Below are 22,406 nucleotides of genomic sequence, written 5' to 3'. Positions count from 1 at the left end.
GTAACAGACAGGCTGCTCAACATTTGCAAATTGCAGGCAAATGCCAGGCAACCCTACTACAATCCCAAAATGCTTCACTCATCTAGGGCACGAAGACGCTTCAACATGAGGCAATGCAAATGTACAATTGAGTTTCATCTGAACTAACTATAAATTTACTGTGGAGGAAGTGGACAGAAGATTGTGCCTAACCAACTAAGCAGCCCAAGATATTGATTCACTTCAACTATATTGCTTTTAGATATTAAAGACAGATTTCCAAAAACCAATCTTGCTTTCTAAATGAAAGTATTTTGAAGGAGTTTGTTCTGTCATTGGTTCCTAAAAATGTTATGTCAATGCTGTTCGTGGGACTTTAATGCACAAACTGGCGACCACATTTGCCTACAAAACTGAGTATGCTTCAAAAATAACAATGGCTATAAAGCACTTTGGAATGTGCTTCAGTCATGAAAGGTGCTATATAAACGCAAGTTTTTTTTATTATAACTGCATATAAAACCCCCACAGCTGTACTTCCATCTCTTCCTTTAAATCACTTGTGCTGCAACTAAACCCAAATTAGTGTGGTGCTGTGTTCAAGTTATTAATTTAGTATGGCAAATGCAGAGGGCAATCTCTACTACACAGGTTTGCCAGACTTCCTCGCCTCAGAAATTGCTACCCTACAAACTACACCAATTCTGATCACTGTGGTGGTGGTGGGGGAGAAAGAGAGGAGCACTTTTTAATCATGATGCAAGCATAAATAAGGTAATGCTGACCCTGGGTCCTCAGATTTACCCAAAAAACATTTGTCTTTACCAAGATGATGCTGTCAGAGTCTCAGTAATGGAAGATGCAGTTGAGATAGTGGATGGGCTAAAAATTGATGAAGAGGAGGTAATGGAAAAGCTAGCTGTACTTAAAGTAGATAAGTCACCCGGTCCAGATGGGTTGCATCTTAGGTTGCTGAAGGAAATAAGGGTGGAAATTGCAGAGGTACTGGCCATAATCTTCCAAACATCTGTAGATATGGAGGTGGTGCCAGACAACTGGAGAATTGTTCAAAAATGGGTGTATGGATAAACCCAGCAACTTTAGGCCAGTTTAACTTCAGTGGTGGGGAAACGTTTAGAAACGATAATCCAGGACAGAATTAGCAGTCACTTGGACAAGTGTGGATCGATTAGGGAAAGCCAGCATGGATTTGTTAAAGGTAAATCATGTTCAACTAACCTGATTTGAGTTTTTTGATGAGGTAAGAGAGGGTAGATGAGAGCAATGCAGTTGATATGGTATATGGACTTTCAAAAGGAGTTTGATAAAGTGCTGCATGGTCGGCTTGTTATCAAGATCGCAGCCCATTGAATAAAAGGGGCAGTAGCAACATGGAAACAGAATTGGCTAAGGGACAGGAAACAGTAATGGTGAACGGTTGTTTTTCAGACTGGAGGTAGGTGTACAGTGGTGTTCCCCAGGGGTCGGTGCTCAGACCACTGCTTTTCTTGATATATGTTAATAACTTGGACTTAGGTGTACAAGGCACAATTTCAAAATCTGCAGATGACACAAAACTTGGAAGTGCAGTGAACAGTGAGGAGGACAGGGATAGTCTTTGACTTCAAGAGGACACAGACAGGCTGGTGGCATGGGTGGACATATAGATGAAATTTAATGCAGAAAAATGTGAGGTGATGCATTTTGGTAGGAAGAATGAGCGGCAACATAAACTGAAGGGCACAATTCTAAAAGAGGTAAAGGAATAGAGAGATCTGTGGGTATATGTGCACAAATCGTTGAAGGTGGCAGGGCAGGTTGAGAAAGCAGTTAAAAAAGCATACGGAATCCTGGGCTTCATAAATAGGCATAGAGTACAAAAGTAAGTCACGATGAACTTTCATAAAACACTGGTTCAATCACAACTGGCGTTGTGGGCACCGCACTTTAGGAAAGATGAAGGCCTTAGAGAAGGTGCAGAAGAGATTTACTCAAATGATTCCAGGGATGAGGGGCTTTAGTTACTTAGATGAACTGGAGAAGCTGGGGTTGTTCTCCTTAGAGCAGTGACAGTTGAGAGGAGATTTGATAGAGGTACTCAAAATCATGAAGGGTCTAGACAGAGTCGATAGAGAGAAACTGTTTCCTTTGGTGGAACCAGTAGGCATAGATTTAAGGTGATTGGCAAAAGAACCAAAAGGTGACATGAGGGAAAACATTCTTTTAAAACAGTGACTGGTTAGGATCTGGAATGCACTGCTGGAGGAGGTGGTGGAGGCAGATTCAATCATGGCCTTCAAAAGGGAACTGGCTAAAGTATTTGAAAGGCTACGGGGATAGGGCAGGGGATTGGGACTAGCTGGATTGCTCTTGCATAGAGCAGGAGTGGAGTCGATGGGCCGAATGGCCTCATTCCATGCTGTAACCTATGATTCTAAGCTGGATTTGATATATTCAGAATTAGTCTTGAGGAATTATCATTTCAATGACTCATTTTCCCAAGTGAATTTATCTTTAAAGGCTGCTGCAGAGCTTGCAAAGGCCGAAGGAAATAATGTTCGAGATTATGTAACAGATGATTCCCGGTAACTTCCACTGGACCAAATTTATCTGCAACAGCAAATAAAGATAGTTGGATAGGAATTGAAAGGAGACACCAGAACTGTATATAAAGAACACAGCAAACACTGCAAGGCATCAGAGCATGTAACTATCTATCTCTAAGAGATAGATCATATTGCACACTCAGAACTAGGGTCGTGAATCTTTCATGAAGTCTGGCAGAGAGTAGATGCAAATAAACAGACAACTGTGTAATCAAGAGTGGAGAAGGGAAGTATGGTTGCACCTATGTCTGATGGGGAACCATGTTAAGACGGGCAGACCATATATGTATGGCATGATAGCAATCTTGATCATGATTTTCCCCACTTGCACTGACTGGTTGCTCAATTTTTTTTTCTCCATCAGACCCTCCTATACACATCCACAGGAAAAGTTATGCATCAATATAAACTCCCAAATATTTAAGCCCATGCCGCATTTGCTGCTCAGTGAGATTGGGCAGACTGAATGCAGATTAGGTGACCACTTCGCTTAACACTTCCGTTCTCTCCACAAGTGTGACATCATGTTTGCCACTTTAGTTCCCCACCCTGCTCAAACCTACCTTTGGCTTTCTAACTGTTCCAATGAAGCTCAACAAAAGCTTGAGGAACAGCATCATATCTTAGATAGTTTTGCAGCCCTCAGCCTTTAATATTTACTTAAATAATTGCAGATCTTAAACTATAGCTCCCATTTTTTCTTCAACCTTTGGTGTCAACCTGTTTTTTTTCTTTTCCTTGGGCCTGCTTTACTGCCATTTTTTGGGGCTGTTCTACCTACCTTACCCACCCATGTGACAGTAAGGAGCTGAAAAAATGATAGACATTTGTGCCGAGCTTTTATTATCCACTTTTAAGTTCTTAAAGGTCAGCATCTATTCAAATTATACAGGTAAGAATTGCAAATTGTGGTGCTATATTACATTGGCAATCTTAGAAAATGTGCATGGCTTGCTACAGAGTTCAGTGTAAGATCCATGATGATAGAATACCTGATCTGCATTCATTGTCCAGGTCACCATCAACAAACTGTTCAAGAATTGGATAAGTTGCAAATACTAATGCAGGTCAAGTGAACTCCAAATTAGCAATTCACGAATGAAGATCAATGCTGGGGAATGAGTGAAAAGAAAGTGAACTTTTTAGCAGCAGTTTTTAAAGAGCAGCACTACCCCAAAAATATATATATATATACACACACACACACTTTTTAAAAAAGATGAGTTCATTAAATAACCCTTGGATGAAGCAGAAAAATGGTTTAAAAATTGAGACCACACTATGCATTGCCTGATCATTTCTGCCCTTGTTAGTCACAAGAAAGCCTCACTTCAGGAACCAATTGTGACATGTTTGCCCATAGGGCTGGAAGGGACAATCAATTCATCGTGCAACCTTAAAAGGATTTTGGGGGAAGAGAAGGAAAAGGAGTCAGAAGAGAACTGACAGCCCTGATGGCTTGGCGAATTTATCCAGTGAGTCATTTAGCCAAAATAGCCAGTCCCAGGTTTGATCTTTGGCCTGAGAGTTAACAGCAGCAGGCAAAGTGGGAAGGAGGGGGGAAAATTAGCTAGGGCTCCCAATCCTGGCTACAAACCAGCAACTCTTGCTGGAAGTGCCCATGTGTGGATGTCAGGATTGGACGTAGCCATTATGCTTCTAGTAGTCAAACTGCCTGCTGACAAACAGATTCAAAGTTTTTTTTTGAACAATGGTTCATGGGTTCAGGTGGAAAAGGTAGTATAAATAATAATTCTAAAACAAATGAAAAAAGAGCATAGAGAGATAGTCAGAAATTATACTTTAGGCACTACAGGTAAAGGGAAAACTAAAAGATGTAAAGTAATTAAATTAGGAGAGAGAAATAAGAAATGGGAGAGAAAAACATTAGAGCAGAAGGACAGATTAGGGTGTGTGGCCCAAATAAGTGTTCTTTATACAACTGCACGGAGTATAAGGAACAAACTGAATGAATTGCAGACGCAAATTCAACTTGGAGGCTACGACGTGGTAGCCATTATTGAGACATGACTGCAAGACGGTCAGGACTGGGAACTGAATATACCAGGTTATAAGGTCTATTGGAAGGATGGGCAAACTAGTAGAAGGGGAGGAGTAGCAGCAGCCTTAGTGATGAAGATATAATGAGGGGCAAGCAAGCACTGGAGACTTTATGGGTAGAATTAAGAAATAGAAAAGGATTCAAGACTGTAGTGGGAGTTGTGTATAGGCCCCCTGGTAGCATTAGTGAAGTGGCAGAATATATAAATGCAGAAATTAGACAAGCGTGTAACAAAGGCAGAGTGGTTTTAATGGGTGATTTTAACTTTCATATAGTTTGGGATAAGCAGACAAGCTCATGCCAGAAAGGCTAGCTGTATTTATTAGAAATTAGAAAGGCTAGCTGTACTTAAATAGATAAGTCACCCAGTCCAGATGGGAAGCCACCTAGGCTGCTGAGGGAAGTACAGGTGGAAATTGAGGAGGTATTGGCCAGAATCTTCCAATCATCCTTAGATCCAAGAGTAGTGCCAAGAGCACTGAAAAATGGCAAATGTTACACCCTTGTTCAAAAAAGGGTGTAAGGATTATACCCAGCAACTACAGGCCAGTCAGTTTAACCTCAGTGGTCGGGAAACTTTTATAAATGATAATCCGGGACAAAGTTAATAGTCACTTGGACAAGTGTGGATTAATTAAAGAAAGCCTACACAGATTTGTTAAAGGCAAAGAGTGTTTAACTAACTTGATAAATAAAGTTTTTTGATAAATAAATAGTTTTTTGATAAAGGTAACAGAGAGGGTCAATGAGGGCAATGCGGTTGATGGTGTATATGGACTTCCAAAAGGTGTTTAATAGGCTAATCAAAGTTGAAGCCCACAGAATAAAAGGGGCAGGAAACAGTAGTGGTGATCGGACTGGAGGGAGATATACAGTGGTGTTCCCCAGGGGTCGGTACTAGAACCGCTGCTTTTCTTGATATGTATTAATGACTTGGACTTGGGTGTACAGGGCACAATTTCAAAATTTGTAGATAACAAAACTTGGAAGGGTAGTAAACAGTGAGGAGGATAGTGATAGACTTCAAGAGGATATAGACAGGCTGGTGGAATGGGTGGACACTTGGTAGATGAAATTTAACAGAAAAGTGCAAAGTGATCATTTTGGTAGGAAGAACGAGGAGAGGCAATATAAATTGTACAATTCTAAAAGGGATGCAGGAACAGAGAGACAGGTAGCGAATTTCTTGAGCATGATCAGGACAGCTTTCAGCAACAATATGCCCTAGAACCAACAAGGGGGCAGCGGTTAAAAAAGCATACGGGATCCTGGGCTTTATAAATCGAGGCATAGAGTACAAAAGCAAGGAAGTTACGATGAACCTTTATAAAATAGTGGTTCAGCCACAACTGGAGTATGTGTCCAGTTCTGGGCACTGCACTTTCATAAGGATGTGAAGGCCTTAGAGAGGGTGCAGAAGAGATTTACTAGAATGGTTCCAGGGATGAAGGACTGAATAGACTGGAGTAGCTGGGGTTGTTCTCTTTAGAGCAGAGAAGGTTGAGAGGAGATTTGATAGAGGTATTCAAAGTCATGAAGAGTCTAGACAGTAGATAGAAACTGTTCCCATTGCTGGAAAGGTAAAGAACCGGAGGACACAGATTTAAGGTGACTGGCAAAAGAACCAAAGGAGACATGAAAAAATGAATTTTTTTTTTTAAACACAGCAAGTGGTTAAGATCTGGAATGAGGGGGTGGTAGAGGCAGATTCAATCGTGGCTCTCAAAAGGGAATTGGATAAGTACTCGAAGGGAAAAAATTTGCAGGGCTTTGGGGATAGGGCAGGAGCATGGGACTAGCTGGATTGCTCTTGCAGAGCGCCGGTATGGTCTCGACATGCCGATTGGCCTCTTTCCGTGCTGTAATCATTCTCTGATTCTACGAAAGGTAGCGAATTTCTTGAGCATGATCAGGACAGCTTTCTGCAACAATATGCCCTAGAACCAACAAGGGGGCAGGCCATATTAGATTTAATAAATGAGTAATGACAGATTTAGTTAACAGCCTAATGGTGCGTGGATATTTATCAAATAGCGATCATAATATGACCGAGTTCAACACTGCGTTTGAAAGGGAGAAACCCGTATCAGCTAAGATTCTAAATTTAGGTAACGCCGACTTCAACGGGATGAGACAGAGACTGTCCACGGTAAACTGGGCAAACCTGTCAATGGGTAAAATGACAGAAGATCAGTGGTAGGTGTTCAAAAAAGAATGTGAGATACAGAACCAGTTTATACCCCTAAGGGGCAGGAGCTCTGCTTGCCAAAAAAAGGCCAAGAGGTAAGGGACTTCATAGAACTAAAAGAAAAAGCACAGATCATGGTGACTGGGAGAGAAACAAAGAACAGCAAAGGGTGACAAAACAGAGTAAGAGCGTCAAAAAAGGGAGTACGAAAAGAAAGTTGCAAGGGATATCAAAATCAAGACAAAAAATGTTTTCAATTATATTAGGAAAAAGTGGTTAAGAGCAATGTGGACACCTTAAAAACTGATAATGGCGATATTGTAAGTGAAAATAAGGAAATGTTAAATAATTACTTTGCTTCAGAAGAGGAAGAAGATAGCATGCCAGACACTCTAGTGACAAACTGCCAGGACCAGATGGTTTCCATCCCAGGGTTTTAAAGGAAAGAGAGAACATTGCATAAGCCCTAACTATAATCTTCCAAAGTTCTCTCAATTCAGGAACCATTTCTTTAGATTGGAAAATTGCACTCCGCTATTTAAGAAAGCGGAGAGAGAATTTATAGACCAGTTAGCCTAACATCTGTTGTCGGGAAATTACTAGAGTTTATAATTAAGGATAGAGTGACTGAAGACCTTGAAAATTCTCAGCTGATCAGAGAGCCAGCATGGATTTGGAAAGGGTAGGTTATGCCTGATGAACCTGATCGAATTTTTGAAGTGCCTAAAGTATCGGTACCAATGACATAGGTAGATAGAGGGATGAGGTCCTGCAGGCAGATTTTAAGGAACAAGGAAAGAAATTAATAAGCAGGGCCTCAAAAAGGTAGTAATCTCTGGATTACTCCTGGTGCCACATGCTAGTGAGCATAAAAATTGGAGATAATGCAGATGAATGCATGGCTGGAGAGATGGTGCAGGAGGGAGGGCTTTAGATTCCTGGGGTATTGAGACCAGTTCTGGGGGAGATGGGACCTGCCCAAGGCAGACAGGTTGCACCTCAACAGGGCCAGGACTAATATCCTCGCAAGGAGGCTTGCTAGCGCTGCTGGGGAGGGTTTAAACTTGCTTGGCAGGGGGATGGGAACCTGAGTATAGATTCAGAAGGGAGAGAAACAGAGCTGAAAATGGAAGGCAGAAAATTAGTAAGCGAGTTTGGAAGGCAGAGGAAACCAAGGTTAGAAAATAGACAACAAAGGAGTTTGGCAGTGCTTAATGGTACATACTTCAATGCAAGGAGTATAGTGAATAAGGCAGATGAGCTGAGGGCACAGATAGACCTGTGGAAGTAGGATATCTTAGCTATTACTGAAACATGGCTTAAACAGGGGTAGGAATTGCAGCTCAACATTCCTGATTACAGGGCTCCCAGACGAGATAGAAAGGGGGGGGGGGGGGGGGGGGAGAGGGGTGGCAATATTGGCTAAAGAAACAATTACAGCAGTGAGGAGGGATGATATGTTAGAAGGATCAGCAAATGAGGTCATATGGGATGAGCTAAAGAACAAAAAAGGGGCAATCACACTGCTGGGCATGTACTGTAGACCCCCAGTCAGAGGGAGATGGAAGAGCAAAAATGTAGGCAAATTTCTGAGAAGTGCAAAAATAAGGTAGTAATAGTAGGGGATTGCAACAATCCTAATATTAACTGGGATACAATCAGTGTAAAAGGTATAGAGGGCGCAAAATTCTTAAATTGCATTCAGGAGAGCTCTTAGCCAGTACGTAGCAAGCCCAACAAGAGTGGGGGCAGTTCTAGATTTAGTTTTAGGGAATGAAGCTGGGTAGGTGGAAGGAATATCAGTGGGAGAGCATTTTGCTGGTAGAGATCATAATTCAGTTAGATTTAGCATAGTTATGGAAAAGGACAAAGATAGAACAGGAGTAAAAGTTCTCAATTGGGGAAAGGCCAATTTTACTAAGCTAAGAAGTGATTAACAAAAATGGACTGGAAACAGCTACTTGAAGGTAAATCAATGTGAGAGTAGTGGGAGGCATTCAAGGGGTTCAGAGTAAACATGGGTTCCCACAAAAAAGGGTGGGACTACCAAATCTAGAACCCCCTGGATGTCAAGCAGCATACAGGGTAAGACAAAAAAGGGAAGCTTATGTCAGACACAGAGCTCAATACTGCAGAAATTAAAAAGGAAATTAGGAAAGCAAAGAGAGGACATGAAAAAATACTGGCAAGTAAAATTAAGGGAACACACAAAAATGTTTTATAAATACATACATAAAGAACAAGAGGATAACTAAGAGTAGGGCCTAGTCGAGACCAAAAAGGTAGAGGGCGGAAGATGTGAGTATGGTTCTCAATGAATACTTTGCGTCTGTCTTCACCAAAGAGGGGGATGATGCAGAGATTGCAGTTAATGAGGAAGAGTGTGAAATATTGGATGGAATAAGCCTAGTGAGGGGAAGTATTAAGGGGTTTATCATCTTTGAAAGTAGATAAATCGCCAGGCCCGGATAAAATGCATCCCAGGCCGTTAAAAGAAGCAAGGGAGAAAATAGCGGAGGCTCTGACCATCATTTTCCATCCTCCCTGGCTACAGGCGTAGTGCCAGCGGATTGGAGGACTGCTAACGTTGTACTGTTGTATAAAAAGGGAAGAAAGGCTAGACCGAGTAATTACAGGCCAGTCAGCCTAACCTCTGGTGGGCAAATTATTGGAATCAATTCTGAGGGACAGTATAAACCCTCATTTAGAAAGGCATGGATTAATCAAAGACAGCCAACATGGTTTGTTAAGGGAAGGTGTCGGACTATACTTGATTGAATTTTGAGGCGGTAACAAGGAGGGTTGATGAAGGTAGTCCGTTTGATGTTGTCTACATGGATTTTAGCAAGGCTTTTGACAAAGTCCCACATGGCAGACTGCTCAAAAAAGTAAAAGCCCATGGGATCCAAGGGAAAGTGGCAAATTGGATCTAAAATTGGCTCAGTGGCAGGAAGCTAACAGTAATGGTCGGAGTGTTTTTGTGACTGGAAGGCTGCTTCCAGTGGGGTTCCGCAGGGCTCAGTACTAGGTCTTTGCTTTTTGTGATATACATTAATGATTTAGACTTACTTGTAGGGGCATGATTAAGTTTGCAGATGATACTCAAATTGACTGATTCGTAGTGAGGAGGAAAGCTGTAGACTCCAGGAAGATATCAATGGATTGGTCAGGTGGGCAGAAAAGTGGCAAAGGGAATTCAATCCAGAGAAGTAGGAGGTAATGCATTTGGGGAGAGCAAACAAGGCAAGGGAATACACAATAAATGGGAGGATACGGAGAAGTGTAGAGAAAGTGAGGGACCTTGGAGAGCATGTCCACAGATCCCTGAAGGTAGCAGTACAGGTAGACAAGGTGGTTAAGGTGGCATACTTTCCTTTATTAGCCCAGGCATAGAATATAAGAGCAGGGAGCTTATGCTAGAACTGTATAAAACAATAGTTAGGCCACAGCCTGTGTACTGCATACAGTTCTGGTCTCATTACAGGAAAGATGTGATTGCACTAGAGAGGGTACAGAGGAGATTCAGGAGTATGTTGCCAGGACTGGAGAATTTTAGCTATGACAGATTGGATAGGCTGGGGTTGTTTTCTTTTGGAACAGAGGAGGCTGAGGAGAGATTTAATTGAGGTGTATAAAATTGAGGGGCCTAGATAGAGTGGACAGGTAGGACCCATTTCCCTTAGCAGAGGGGTCAACAACCAGGGGGCATAGATTTAAAGTAATTGGTAGAAGGATTAGAGGGGAGCGGAGGAGAAATTCTCACCCAGAGGGTGGTGGGGGTCTGGAACTCACTACCTGAGAGGGTGGTAGAGGCAGAAACCCTCATCGCATTTAAAAACGTACTACAAGTGCATATCCAAGGCTTCAGACTAAGTGCTAGAAAGTGGGATTAGGCTGGCTAGCTCACTCTTTTTCAACCAGCACAGGCACGATGGGGCGAATGGCAGCCTTCTGCGCCGTAAATCTTTCAATGTTTTTAAGTAGTGGACAGGGGAATGTCTACGGATGTTGTTTACATGGACTTCCAGAAGGCATTTGATAAAGTCCTTCATAAGAGACTGTTAACCAAAGTTGAAGCTCATGGAATTGAGGGCAAGTTATTGACCTGGTTAGGAAATTGTCTGAGTGGCAGGAGACAGAGTAGGGATAATGGACAATTACTCAAATTGGCAGGATGTGACTAATGGTGTCCCACAGGGATGTGTGTTGGGGCTTCAGCTATTCATTGTATTTATTAACGATTTAGATGACGGGATAGAGGGCCACATATCCAAGTTTGCTGATGATACAAAGACAGGCAGTATTCTAAGTAGTGTAGATGGAAGCATAAGATTACAGAAATATTAATAGATTGTGTGAATGGGCAGAACTGTGGCAAATGGATTTCAATGCAAGCAATTGTGAGGTCATCCACTTTGGACCTAAAAAGGGTAGATCAGAGTACTTTCTAAATGGTGAAAAGCTCAAAACAGTAGAGGTCCAAAGAGACTTAGGGGGTCCATGTACATAGATTAAAATGTCATGGACAGGTAGCGAAAATAATCAAAAAGGCTAATGGAATGTTGACTTTTATATCTAGAATACAAGGGGGTCGAAGTTATGCTACAGCTAGACAAAGCCCTAGTTAGACCACACCTGGAGTACTGTATTCAGTTCTAGGTACTACACCTTAGGAAGGATATGTTGGCCTTGGAAGGAGTGCAGCGTAGATTTACCAGAATGTTACCTGGATTCAAAGGGTTAAATTACGAGGAGATATTTCACAAACTAGGGTTGTATTCCCTGGAATTTAGAAGATTAAAGGGTGATTTGATTGAAGTTTTCAAGATATTAAGGGGAACTGATGGGGTAGAGAGAAACTATTTCCACTGGTTGGGGAGTCTGGGACTAGGGGACATAGCCTAAAAATTAGAACTAGGACTTTCAGGAATGAAGTTAGGAAACACTTCCACACACAAAGGGTGGTAGAAGTTTGGAATACTCCAGCAGTTGATGCTAGCTCAATTGTTAATTTTAAATCTGAGACTGATAGACTTTTGTTAACCAAAGGGGCTAAGGCAGATATATGGAGTTAGGTCAAAGATCAGACATGATTTCACTGAATGGCAGAACAGGCTCAAGGGGCTAAATGGCCTACTACTGTTCCTAATGGTAGCTGGGACCAGGTGTGGAGATGTTTTCCAGCAAAGGAAGAGGAAAAAAATACATGAGAAAACATTGGTAAATAAATGCAGATCATGCTAGCCTTAACCAGATTTTTACAACCTACAAATTGAAAGTAGTTAAAAAGGGAAGAAAAAAACACATGAAATCACTTATGGATATGGCTTGGCGATGTTACCATGACAAAAAAGTATCAATATTTTCCTGAAGGCTAATATTTGCTCCTACCAAAAGAGAGTTAAGTGAATTTTAAAGAAATCTGGGTATTTGGCCAAGTTTCCATTTATTTAGCACTTTCAATTTCCTTTTCTTTACCTACAGCCTGTTGCCCATGTCAAGATGGTAAGTGTACAGCTACATCAAAACCACCCTCACTGGCCCCTATATCTTGTCACCAGGAGGCACAAGAACATGAAGACAGGCCTCTCCCCTGATTTGCCCTCCCATCTCATAGGAGATGCCACAGTTTCTCTGCTCAACAAATCTCTAACAGGATGCATTTTTAAAAACCAAAAATATAAAATGCTACATATTCCTCCGAAGAAAATGATCACTTCTCTACCCGTTAACGGAGGCTCCAACATTCAAATAACATAAGAACGTAAGAAATAGGAGCAGGAGTAGGCCAATCGGCCCCTCGAGCCTGCTCCGCCATTCAATGAGATCACGGCTGATCTGAAAATAGGATATAGGGGCCAGTGAGGGTGGTTTTGATGCAGCTGTACACTTACCATCTTGACATGGGCAACAGGCTGTAGGTAAAGAAAAGGAAATTGAAAGTGCTAAATAAATGGAAACTTGGCCAAATACCCAGATTTCCTTAAAATTCACTTAACTCTTTTGGTAGGAGCAAATATTAGCCTTCAGGAAAATTTTGATACTTTTTTGTACTTGCTGATTAGACCTGTAATCAATGAACGAGGTCATAAATAATGCAATTGAATCGAATAAAAGGGACAGCATTCCTGCCCAATTAGCAGTTACCCAATGCATGTGTCATCGTCACCAAGTAGCAAAGTGCTTCATAACTTAGTCAGCAGAGCAGATCACAAAATCAAATACAAATATATGGCCCTCTGTACTGCTGAAATTTAAGTGATGAATAGAATCAGTCAGTACCAGTGACAGGATATGCATTGGATACAGAGTATGCATCTAGTACAGCTGAATGCATCAATTAATAACAAGAATGCTTTATTTGGGTTTAGTGAGCTCAGTTAGGTGAATAACTGACACCTTTTATCACCTGGATAGGCAAATTGTCCAGAACCAACACAGTTTAGAAAAAAATTAAAAGTAAAGCTAAAGACCCATGTTTATTGTTGTGACTTTAACCACTTACTAGCCACTATGAAGTTGGAATAATAAAAATTGTTGGAGATTATGTACAGGGGAATAGTTGCATGCTTTTAGTAAAAATGCCTTGGCCATGACCCAAGGCAGTCTTTTGCTTGATGCACTACTGTCTTTGCTTCATACGCAACTGCAAATAAAAGACCATCATCTGCTGCAGCATAAAGAATGCAGTCTTCTAGTCCTCTCAGCAGTACAGTAGCTAAAGATGTTTCATGTTCCCTTAAAAAAAATTGGACAGCACAAATTTTGGTATTATGGGTCATTTTAGGGGTCCTTTTCCTTAACTTGGGTGGCAATCAGTTTTTAAACCGATTCACCACCCAAAAACCGGATGAATGCGTGGCTGCAGGGATGGTGTAGGAGGGAGGGATTTAGATTCCTGGGACATTAGGACCGGTTCTGGGGAAGGTGGGACCTGTACAAGCAGGATGGGTTACACCCAAGCAGGACCGGGACCAATGTCCTCGCGGGGGTGTTTGTTAGTGCTGTTGGGGAAGGTTTAAACTAGAGTGGCAAGGGGATGGGAACCTGAGTGGGGAGTCAGAAGGGAGTCAAGTTGAGAGCAGCAAGAGCGGGGAAGACCCAGGGGAAATTTACAATACAAATAGTACAAACAGTTGATCAAGAACAAGTGAAAGGGAAAAGCATAGAGCAGCAGAAAGAAAGTGTACTTTAGACACTACAGATAAAGTGAAAACTAGAAGGTGTAAGGCAATTAACCCAGCATCAAAGCTGAAGGTCAGGCTAGGGTGTGTGGCCCAACTAAGAGTTCTATATACAAATGCACAGAGTATAAGGAATAAATTAAATGAACTACAGGTTCAAATTCAAATTGGAGGGTATGACATGATAACTATTACTGAGACATGGCTGCAGGATGGTCAGGATTGGGAACTAAATATACCGGGTTATAAGGTCTATAGGAGAGACAGGGAAAATGGAAGAGGGGGGAGGAGTAGCCTTAAAGATTAGAGATGAAATCACTTCAATGATAAAGGAGGATATAACGAGAGGTAAGCAGCCAACAGAGACCTTATGGGTTGAATTGAGAAATAGGAAAGGATCCAAGACTATAGTGGGAGTTGTATATAGGAGCCCTGGCAGCAGCTCTGAAGTGCTAGATTGTATAAATGCAGAAATTAGACAAGCGTGTAACAAAGGCATAATGGTCTTAATGGGGGACTTTAACCTTCACATAGATTGGGAAAAGCAGACTAGCAACTGTCGGAAAGATAGTGAATTTCTTGGGCGTTTTCGGGATAGCTTTCTACAGCAGTATGTCCTAGAGGCAACAAGGGGGCAAGCCATACTAGATTTAACAATGAGTAATGAACCAGATTTAGTTAACGGCTTAACTGTATGCGAACATCTATCCAATAGCAATCATAACATGATCGAGTTCAATGTGGTGTTTGAAAGGGAAAAAAGTGAATCAGCTAAGATTCTCGACTTGGACAAGGCCGACTTCAATGGGATGAGACAAAGACTGTCCACAGTAAACTGGACAAATCTGTTAATGGGTAAAACGACTGATGATCAGTGGGAAATGTTTAAAGAAACATTTAATGTGATACAGAATCGGTTTATACCCCTGATGGGCAAGAACTCTATTTGCCAAAAAAAAACAGCCATGGACAACTAAAGAGGTAAGGGACAGTATAAGACATAAGGAAAGGGCATACAAAAAGGCAAAAAATGGCACAGATCCTGGCGAATGGGAAAGATACAAAGATCAACAAAGGGTCACAAAAGATAGTAAGAGCTACAAAAAAAGTGTATAAAAGAAACTTGCAAGGGATATCAAAACCAATATAAAGAGCTTTTATAGTTATATTAGGAAAAAGAGGTGGTCAGGAGCGGTGTTGGCCCCTTAAAAACTGACAGTGGGGATATTGTCATTGACAATAGGGAAATGGTGGACATGTTGAACAATTACTTTGCGTCATTTTTTTTTTTAACAGTAGAAAGAGGATAGCATGCCGGAAATTCCAAGAAAACTAATATTGAATCGGGGACAGGGACTCGATAAAATAAATAAGTAAAGCAACAGTAATGAAGAAAAGAATAGCATTAAAGAGTGACAAATCCCCAGGACCAGATGGTTTCCATCCCAGGGTTTTAAAGGAAGTAGATGAGCACATTGAAAGATATAGTTAGGGCATCTGCAAAGTTCTCTAGATTCAGGAACTGTCCCTCTGGATTGGAAAATTGCACGTCACTCCGCTTTTTAAGAAAGGAGAGGGGGAAACCAGGGAATTATCGACCAGTTAGCCTAACATCTGTTGTGGGCAAAATGCTGGAGTCTGTAATTAAGGATAGGGTGACTGAACACCTCGAGAACTTTCAGTTAATGAGAGAGCCAGCATGGATTTGTGAAAGGTAGGTAGTGTCTGACAAACCTGATTGAATTTTTTGAAGAGGTGACTAAAGTAGTGGAGAAGGGAATGTCAATGGATGTTATTTATATGGACTTCCAGAAGGCATTTGATAAGGTCCCACATAACAGACTGTTAGCTAAGATCGAAGCCCATGGAATAGAGGGAAAAGTAGGGACTTGGTTAGGAAGTTGGCTGAGCGAAAGGCGACAGAGAGTAGGGATAATGGGTAGGTACTCACATTGGCAAGATGTGACTAGTGGGGTCCCACAGGGATCTGTCTTGGGGCCTCAATTATTCACAATATTTATTAACGACGTAGATGAAGGCATAGAAAGTCTCATATCTAAGTTTGCCGATGACAAAGATTGGTGGCATTGTAAGCAGTGGAGATGAAAACATAAAATTACAAAGCGATATTGATAGATTAGGTGAATGGGCAAAACTGTGGCAAATGGGATTCAATGTAGACAAATGTGAGGTCATCCACTTTGGATCAAAAAAAGATAGAACAGGGTACTTTCTAAAATGATAAAAAGTTAAAAACAGTGGATGTCCAAAGGGACTTCAGGGTTCAGGTACATAGATCATTGAAGTGTCATGAACAGGTGCAGAAAATAATCAAGAAGGCAAATGGAATGCTGGCCTTTATATCTAGAGGACTAGAGTACAAGGGGGCAGAAGTTATGCTGCAGCTATACAAAACCCTGGTTAGACCGCACCTGGAGTACTGTGAGCAGTTCTGGGCACCGCACCTTCGGAAGGACATATTGGCCTTGGAGGGAGTGCAGCGTAGGTTTATTAGAATGACACCCGGACTTCAAGGGTTAAGTTACGAGGAGAGATTACATAAATTGGGGTTGTATTCTCTGGAGTTTTGAAGGTTATGGGGTGATCTGATTGAAGTTTATAAGATATTAAGGGGAACAGATAGGGTGGATAGAGAGAAACTATTTCCGCTGGTTAGGGATTTTGGGAGTAGGGGGCACAGTCTAAAAATTAGAGCCAGACCTTTCAGGAGAGAGATTAGAAAACATTTCTATACACAAAGGGTTGTAGAAGTTTGGAACTCTCTTCCGCAAACGGCAATTGATACTAGCTCAATTGCTAAATTTAAATCCGAGATTGATAGCTTTTTGGCAACCAAAGGTATTAAGGGATATGGGCCAAAGGCAGGTATATGGAGTTAGATCACACATCAGCCATGATCTTATCAAATGGCAGAGCAGGCACGAGGGGCTGAATGGCCTACTCCTGTTCCTAAAAAAATGTTTGTGAAAAATTGGTTAAAAAATGATTTTAATAATCTGCACATCTCTACCCCCTTTGACAAGGCAATCAATACCAGTCACACAACTTTGTTAAACCAAATAGGGGAAGTTGTGACTAACAATGTAGCTACTGGCAGAAGGGTGAACAAATAGCCTAATACCTTGTACAGTTTTCCCTCTTTCAGTAATAGTACTGTATTGAAGAATTTTTCAAAGCCACACGACGACAACTGGATATGAATAGGGAGTGGACAAGCATAGCTGCTGCCCCTGTTCTATTTAGTCACCCACAAGCATGGTGTGAAATGGTACATAATGCAGCTTATCGAAGCATGCATCTAGGACGTGGCCACTTGGCTGCGGTTGCTGTCTTGAACATGTATCATATGCTGTCTGGCATTTGTAGTGGGCAATGGCACTGGCCATTGAATAAAAGGTATTTACATCAATAATATTTACGTAGATCCCTTGCTGACTACTGTGGAGGGAGTTATCCTCTCCAATGTGCTGCTATTCAAAAGAATTATCTGCAAAGAGCTGGGGTGCTCATGTCAGACATCCAGCCTATCCCACTCAGGTACAATGTGAGCCTTAGGATACATCCTGCAACAGTTTGCTCCATCACCACAGAAACAGGCACATTCAATTGATATATCACATAGTCCAGGATGAAGTTGTACGTCCTTTTGAATAACATTGCTTATTGTTATCTTCTAGACCAACGGTAGTCAGGCATCTCAATGGCTGGTGGCAAGAACAGAGATGGCGAGAAGTCTCATTATATGAAAGTTTCAGCTCCTTCAAAAGTCAGAGTCAGAAGTAACAAAAAAAAGTTAACTAAAAAGGAGACACTGTTCTTCTGAGAAAGAGGACAGTCAGCCCACAGCCACTAAGAAGCATATTTCTGCCAAGAAGTAATAGACAACTTGCCATCAGAGGACTTGACAGCGCTACCAAACATTTGCGACAATTTCATCTCCATACAGGAACTGATCAACACCCCTGCAACTAAACTCAATATCCACCACCTCCACTACTAGCACACTGTTGCTATAGTATGTAGTACCTAGAGGATACACTGGAGTAACTGTATTTGAAAAACATTTTGCAGCCTCATGACCTCTATCCCAGAGGAAGTCAAGGGCAGGGATGTTGTGGGACCATCACCACCTCCAAGTTCTTCTCCAAATCACATCATCCTGACTATTGTGTATATATTCCTTTATTGTCAGAGTCAACATCCTCGAATTCTCTCCCATCACCACAAGGACTGCAGCGGTTGAAGGTGACAGCCCTCAAGCATCTTCACAGGGCAACAAATATGGCCTTGCCAGCGTCGCCTACATCCTAAAACAAATATTGTTAATCACTAATGGTCATTGTTGCTTGGATGTGAATCTGGCAAGTTTATGGTGTCAAGAGCGATACCTATATTCCCGATCAAGCAATCTGACCAGCGTTTCATACTAACAAAATACATGCACACAAAAGTGTATCAATGGTTTTAAAAAATTGAATTTTATAAAATCTGCAGGGATATGTATTGCTCAACATCTTGTGTTTGGACAATGGAGGAGGAAGCCGTAGTTGACTGTCAGCTGCAGAAAGCTTCAAGAGGATGAGGAGAAAAAAAACACCACGGTTAGTCACAGAGGATACCATTTGTGACTTTGATTAGGGATGAGGTATGCCAGGGGCAGAATCCTTATGACAAACATGGGAGCTGCAGGAAAGATGGACATGGATTTGGGAGGTGACAATACATTCAAGAACTTGAGAGGAATGGGAGGTTGGCCATAGGGTGGAAGTCTGCCAGGGCAGAGGGTGGACAAGGAAAATGGAGGTGGTGGCAAAAGCAGCAGAGGCTGAACATTTGGTTTCAATCTTGGTGGCAAAAGTCACTCCAGCATGATGAAAGGAGGAAATGCAGGATTGGTTAAGCAAATTGACAGCTGCAGAAGTATTGTGGTGAATGGAGTGCCAAAGGCTGGGCAGTTGGCAGCTTGAAAGTGCAATTGTAAGTGACTTGAGGTTTGAGGGGGCGGGGGGGGGCAATTTTCTTTCCTTGGGCAAAGGGGAGTTGGAAGAAAAGGAGGGTGGAGAAGGGATTGGAAGTGGGGCTGCTCATGTGAAAGCTACACACTTCTCTCACCCACCAGCTTAACTGTCTGGCTCCAAGAGCTCTGGCTTCTACAAAACATCCCCAATTACAGTTCAAGTGTGTCCATATCCAAAAGCATTTTTGACTTCAAGGCTTCCAACAGTATGGCAACTCCCTGTTCCACAAATGCTTCTGCTCATTTCAATGAATACTCCAAGTATTCTGTCCAATCTGCCACTCCCAACAACCTAGCTCAAGTTACAATTTCAAAAAATGTAGTTCTATTCTGATGCATAGCTTGCAGTGTTGCATTATTTTACCACACCAGGTCTTACTGTTACTTACGTAGGAAAAAATCTTTTAGAAATTTAAGTAAGTGATGTGGATGACGTATTGGAGGGCCAAAATAAAATACACATACAACCATGTGCTCTTACTAGTTTAGTTATCCAGGTTCTTCTGGGTAACAGCAGGTTATTAACTTCAACAAACCAGACTACTTTTCTAGAGAGATTTTTTTTCACACCTATTAGATGGGGCTGCAGTCAGAATCCTGGTGCACATAGTGCTACTACTAGCATTTATATAGCATTTTTAATGTAGTAAAACATCCCAAGGCGCTTCACAGGAGCGATCAAACAAAATTTGACACCAAGCCACATAGAGATATGACAGGTGACCGAAGGCTTGGTCAAAGAGGTAGGTCTTAAGGAGCGTCGTAAAGGAGAGGTATGGGAGAGAATTAACGCTTAGGGCCTAGGCAGCTGAAGGCATCATCCATCATCACAGTCCTTATTTCACACATCCTTCTCCATTTATCTCTGCAACAGCTCTCAAATTTTTCAACCTATTGCAACAGAAGCCAGTTATTCCTCTTGAAAGATCTCACCATAGCATCTGCTGCACTTGGTCATGGAACATTGCATTCCACAAATTCTTTACTAATTTTAAAAGGCAATACATTGAGTTAAATCCAAAATTTTATCATGGCAACTACAGGGAATTTAGAAATTTGAACCCCATCTGCACTACAGTCTCAATTTCCTCAGCCTCAAAAAATCAATTACTTTCCTCTACATCCTTTCTAAAATCCACAGCTGTTTGGATGTATGGCTGAAAAATTAATGTTATTTTAAGCCCTTGTGTGCATTATACAGAGATAATCTCACATCCTGATCTTGTAATGTTAGCAATGCATCTTGTTGCTAGCAATGTGCAAGTCCAGATACAAGATTACCTCACATTTTCTCATCAATATAAAGAACATTACTTCGGTCTTGTAATTTGATGGTCATCTTGTCATTGCAACTATATCCTCCATTATTAAGGGCTTGGAGAACCAATTAAACAATTCCTCCCAATTGAAATTAGATACAGATGAGGAAGGCATTTGAACCACCTTAGTTCATCCACCCAGAAAAACTCCACAGTCCCCCAAAGCATCCAACCGTTTAAACGATTCAAAAGGAGTCATTCAGATTTTCCTTTTCTGTACAGTTTGCTATTTAAATGGCTCCAGAAGGTGTATCTCATCATTCTGGGCCGAAAGTACAAATTTCACCAGCCTTTTCATATAATTCAGTCCTCGACACAAGGAATCAGTCATGTGACTTTTCTCTCTCGTTTTCTATGTCTATTGGTAACCAAACTGGAAGTTATGAGCTAATCAAACCCCTGTTTTGAGTATGACTTCCTCTGATATAATATATATATATATATATATATATATATATATTTCAGTATTCTATTTGCTCTGTTGATTTTTTGATTAACAATTCAACATGTTGAGCATCCAGTCTACTAAAACTTCAATTTCTCAACTTCACCTTTAGTCATTTCAACACCATGCACGGAGTACTTAAGTTGCTGATTTTTTTGTGTACTTCACATTTGTTCATATTAAATTTCATGTGCCACTTTATGGCCTCATGTATATTGTCTTAACTCGTTTTGTAGTACCCAGGCTACTTCCTCAGATTCAAGTGCCTCTCCTAGTTTAATGCAGGCTGCAAATTTTAACAGTTTTCATCAAACTTCTGAATCTAAGTTGTTAAGGGTTCCAACACCGATCCCCTGGGGCATTTAGTTCTTCCCACATCAAAATAATGCCTTTATTTAGTGTCCATTGCTTTCTGAAACTGTTTACTTGGCTAAATGAAAGTTGTGGGTTCAAGCTCCACTCCAGGATTTGAGCTCATAATCTAAGCTGCATTATCCTAGGCACAGACACAATGGGCCGAATGACCTCCTTCTGTGCCTTGTCATTCTATGATTGTTTCATTTTTGCACAGTAGTTGCAGTGAGCTTCTGAATCCAAGTTAAAGGAATGATTATAATCAGCTGACTTTCTGCATCAGGGCTCCAAAACTATACATTTTTTTTTTAAAAAGTCCCATGTATTCTGATCCAGTTCCTTCTATTCTACAGAAAGTCAGCTCCACTGGCTCTCCCTGAGAAAAAGGGAAAGACATTATGGACTAGCTGCGTGGGTGCATGGATGGTTGGGGATTCTTAAACAGTATTTAACTGGTCCCTTTCCTTTAGTAAAGGAAATTTGAAAGAACTATAAAATGCACTTGAGGATGAAGAAGCTGTAGCAGATTTTATGTAGCTTTTAGAATTTTGCCCCACCTCAGGGGCTCAAAAGCACAAGAAGTTTCCTTCTATCTACCATGCATAGGAAACTTTGTATAGATTTTTTTTGTTCAATTAAACTACCAGGAACACAGTAGATATTACAACTTGGGGCAAGCGAATATAGATATAGCAGATAACCATGAAACACAAGTGATTAAATCAACTCTGCTCAAGTGGTTTATATAGTTTCAGCTGTTAAATAAAAATTCTGAGTTGAAGGTTTAGTTTGGGATTTTTTAAAAACATTGCTAAAGGGGGAATGATGCTTGCAATAAGGTAGAGGAGGATGTTTATAAAGGTACTTTGATGCTAGGCTCAGACATTCTGGCTGGAATCAGACTGCTGGTTACTCATATCATTGGCACTTTTTGATTTGTTCATGTCAGATATTTGATAAATCTATTTTAGCCACACAATTTCAAGATGCTGGTCATCGAAGACTCAACAGTACAAAAAGCCTCCCTCATGCAACATTACACTGACAGCTTCAGCAAGTACAAATCCATTATGAGAAGGAGAAAAAAGACTTGTATAATCATGTAGGTAATAAAGGGAGGAATAAGGTATTTGCATTAAGAAAAGATTGCACATTCATTGTAAGGGGAAAGGCTTAAAATACTTTATTGCATTATACAGTTAAAATCACAAAAGTTAGATAAAATTCTGAA

At 41.1% G+C, this 22,406-nt stretch overlaps 1 protein-coding gene across 3 annotated transcripts in view; it reads right to left on the bottom strand.

Moving 5' to 3' along the window:
- ccm2 (CCM2 scaffold protein) overlaps positions 1-22,406 on the bottom strand; it is a 98,887-nt gene that overhangs the window by 66,100 nt on the left and 10,381 nt on the right. The window contains exon 2 of one of the 3 annotated variants that reach the window (XM_067984465.1): positions 3,578-3,696. The exons of the other annotated variants lie outside the window; for them this stretch is intronic. Within the exon in view, the coding sequence (XP_067840566.1) occupies positions 3,578-3,607 (30 nt within the window). The 5' untranslated portion in view covers positions 3,608-3,696. The remainder of the gene's footprint in view (positions 1-3,577; positions 3,697-22,406) is intronic. 3 annotated transcript variants of the gene reach the window in all.

Source organism: Heptranchias perlo, chromosome 5 (genome assembly GCF_035084215.1).
Source record: "Heptranchias perlo isolate sHepPer1 chromosome 5, sHepPer1.hap1, whole genome shotgun sequence".
Classification (NCBI taxonomy): domain Eukaryota; kingdom Metazoa; phylum Chordata; class Chondrichthyes; order Hexanchiformes; family Hexanchidae; genus Heptranchias; species Heptranchias perlo.
Note: the sequence above shows the minus strand (reverse complement) of the source record. Positions and strands in the feature narration are given on the sequence as shown.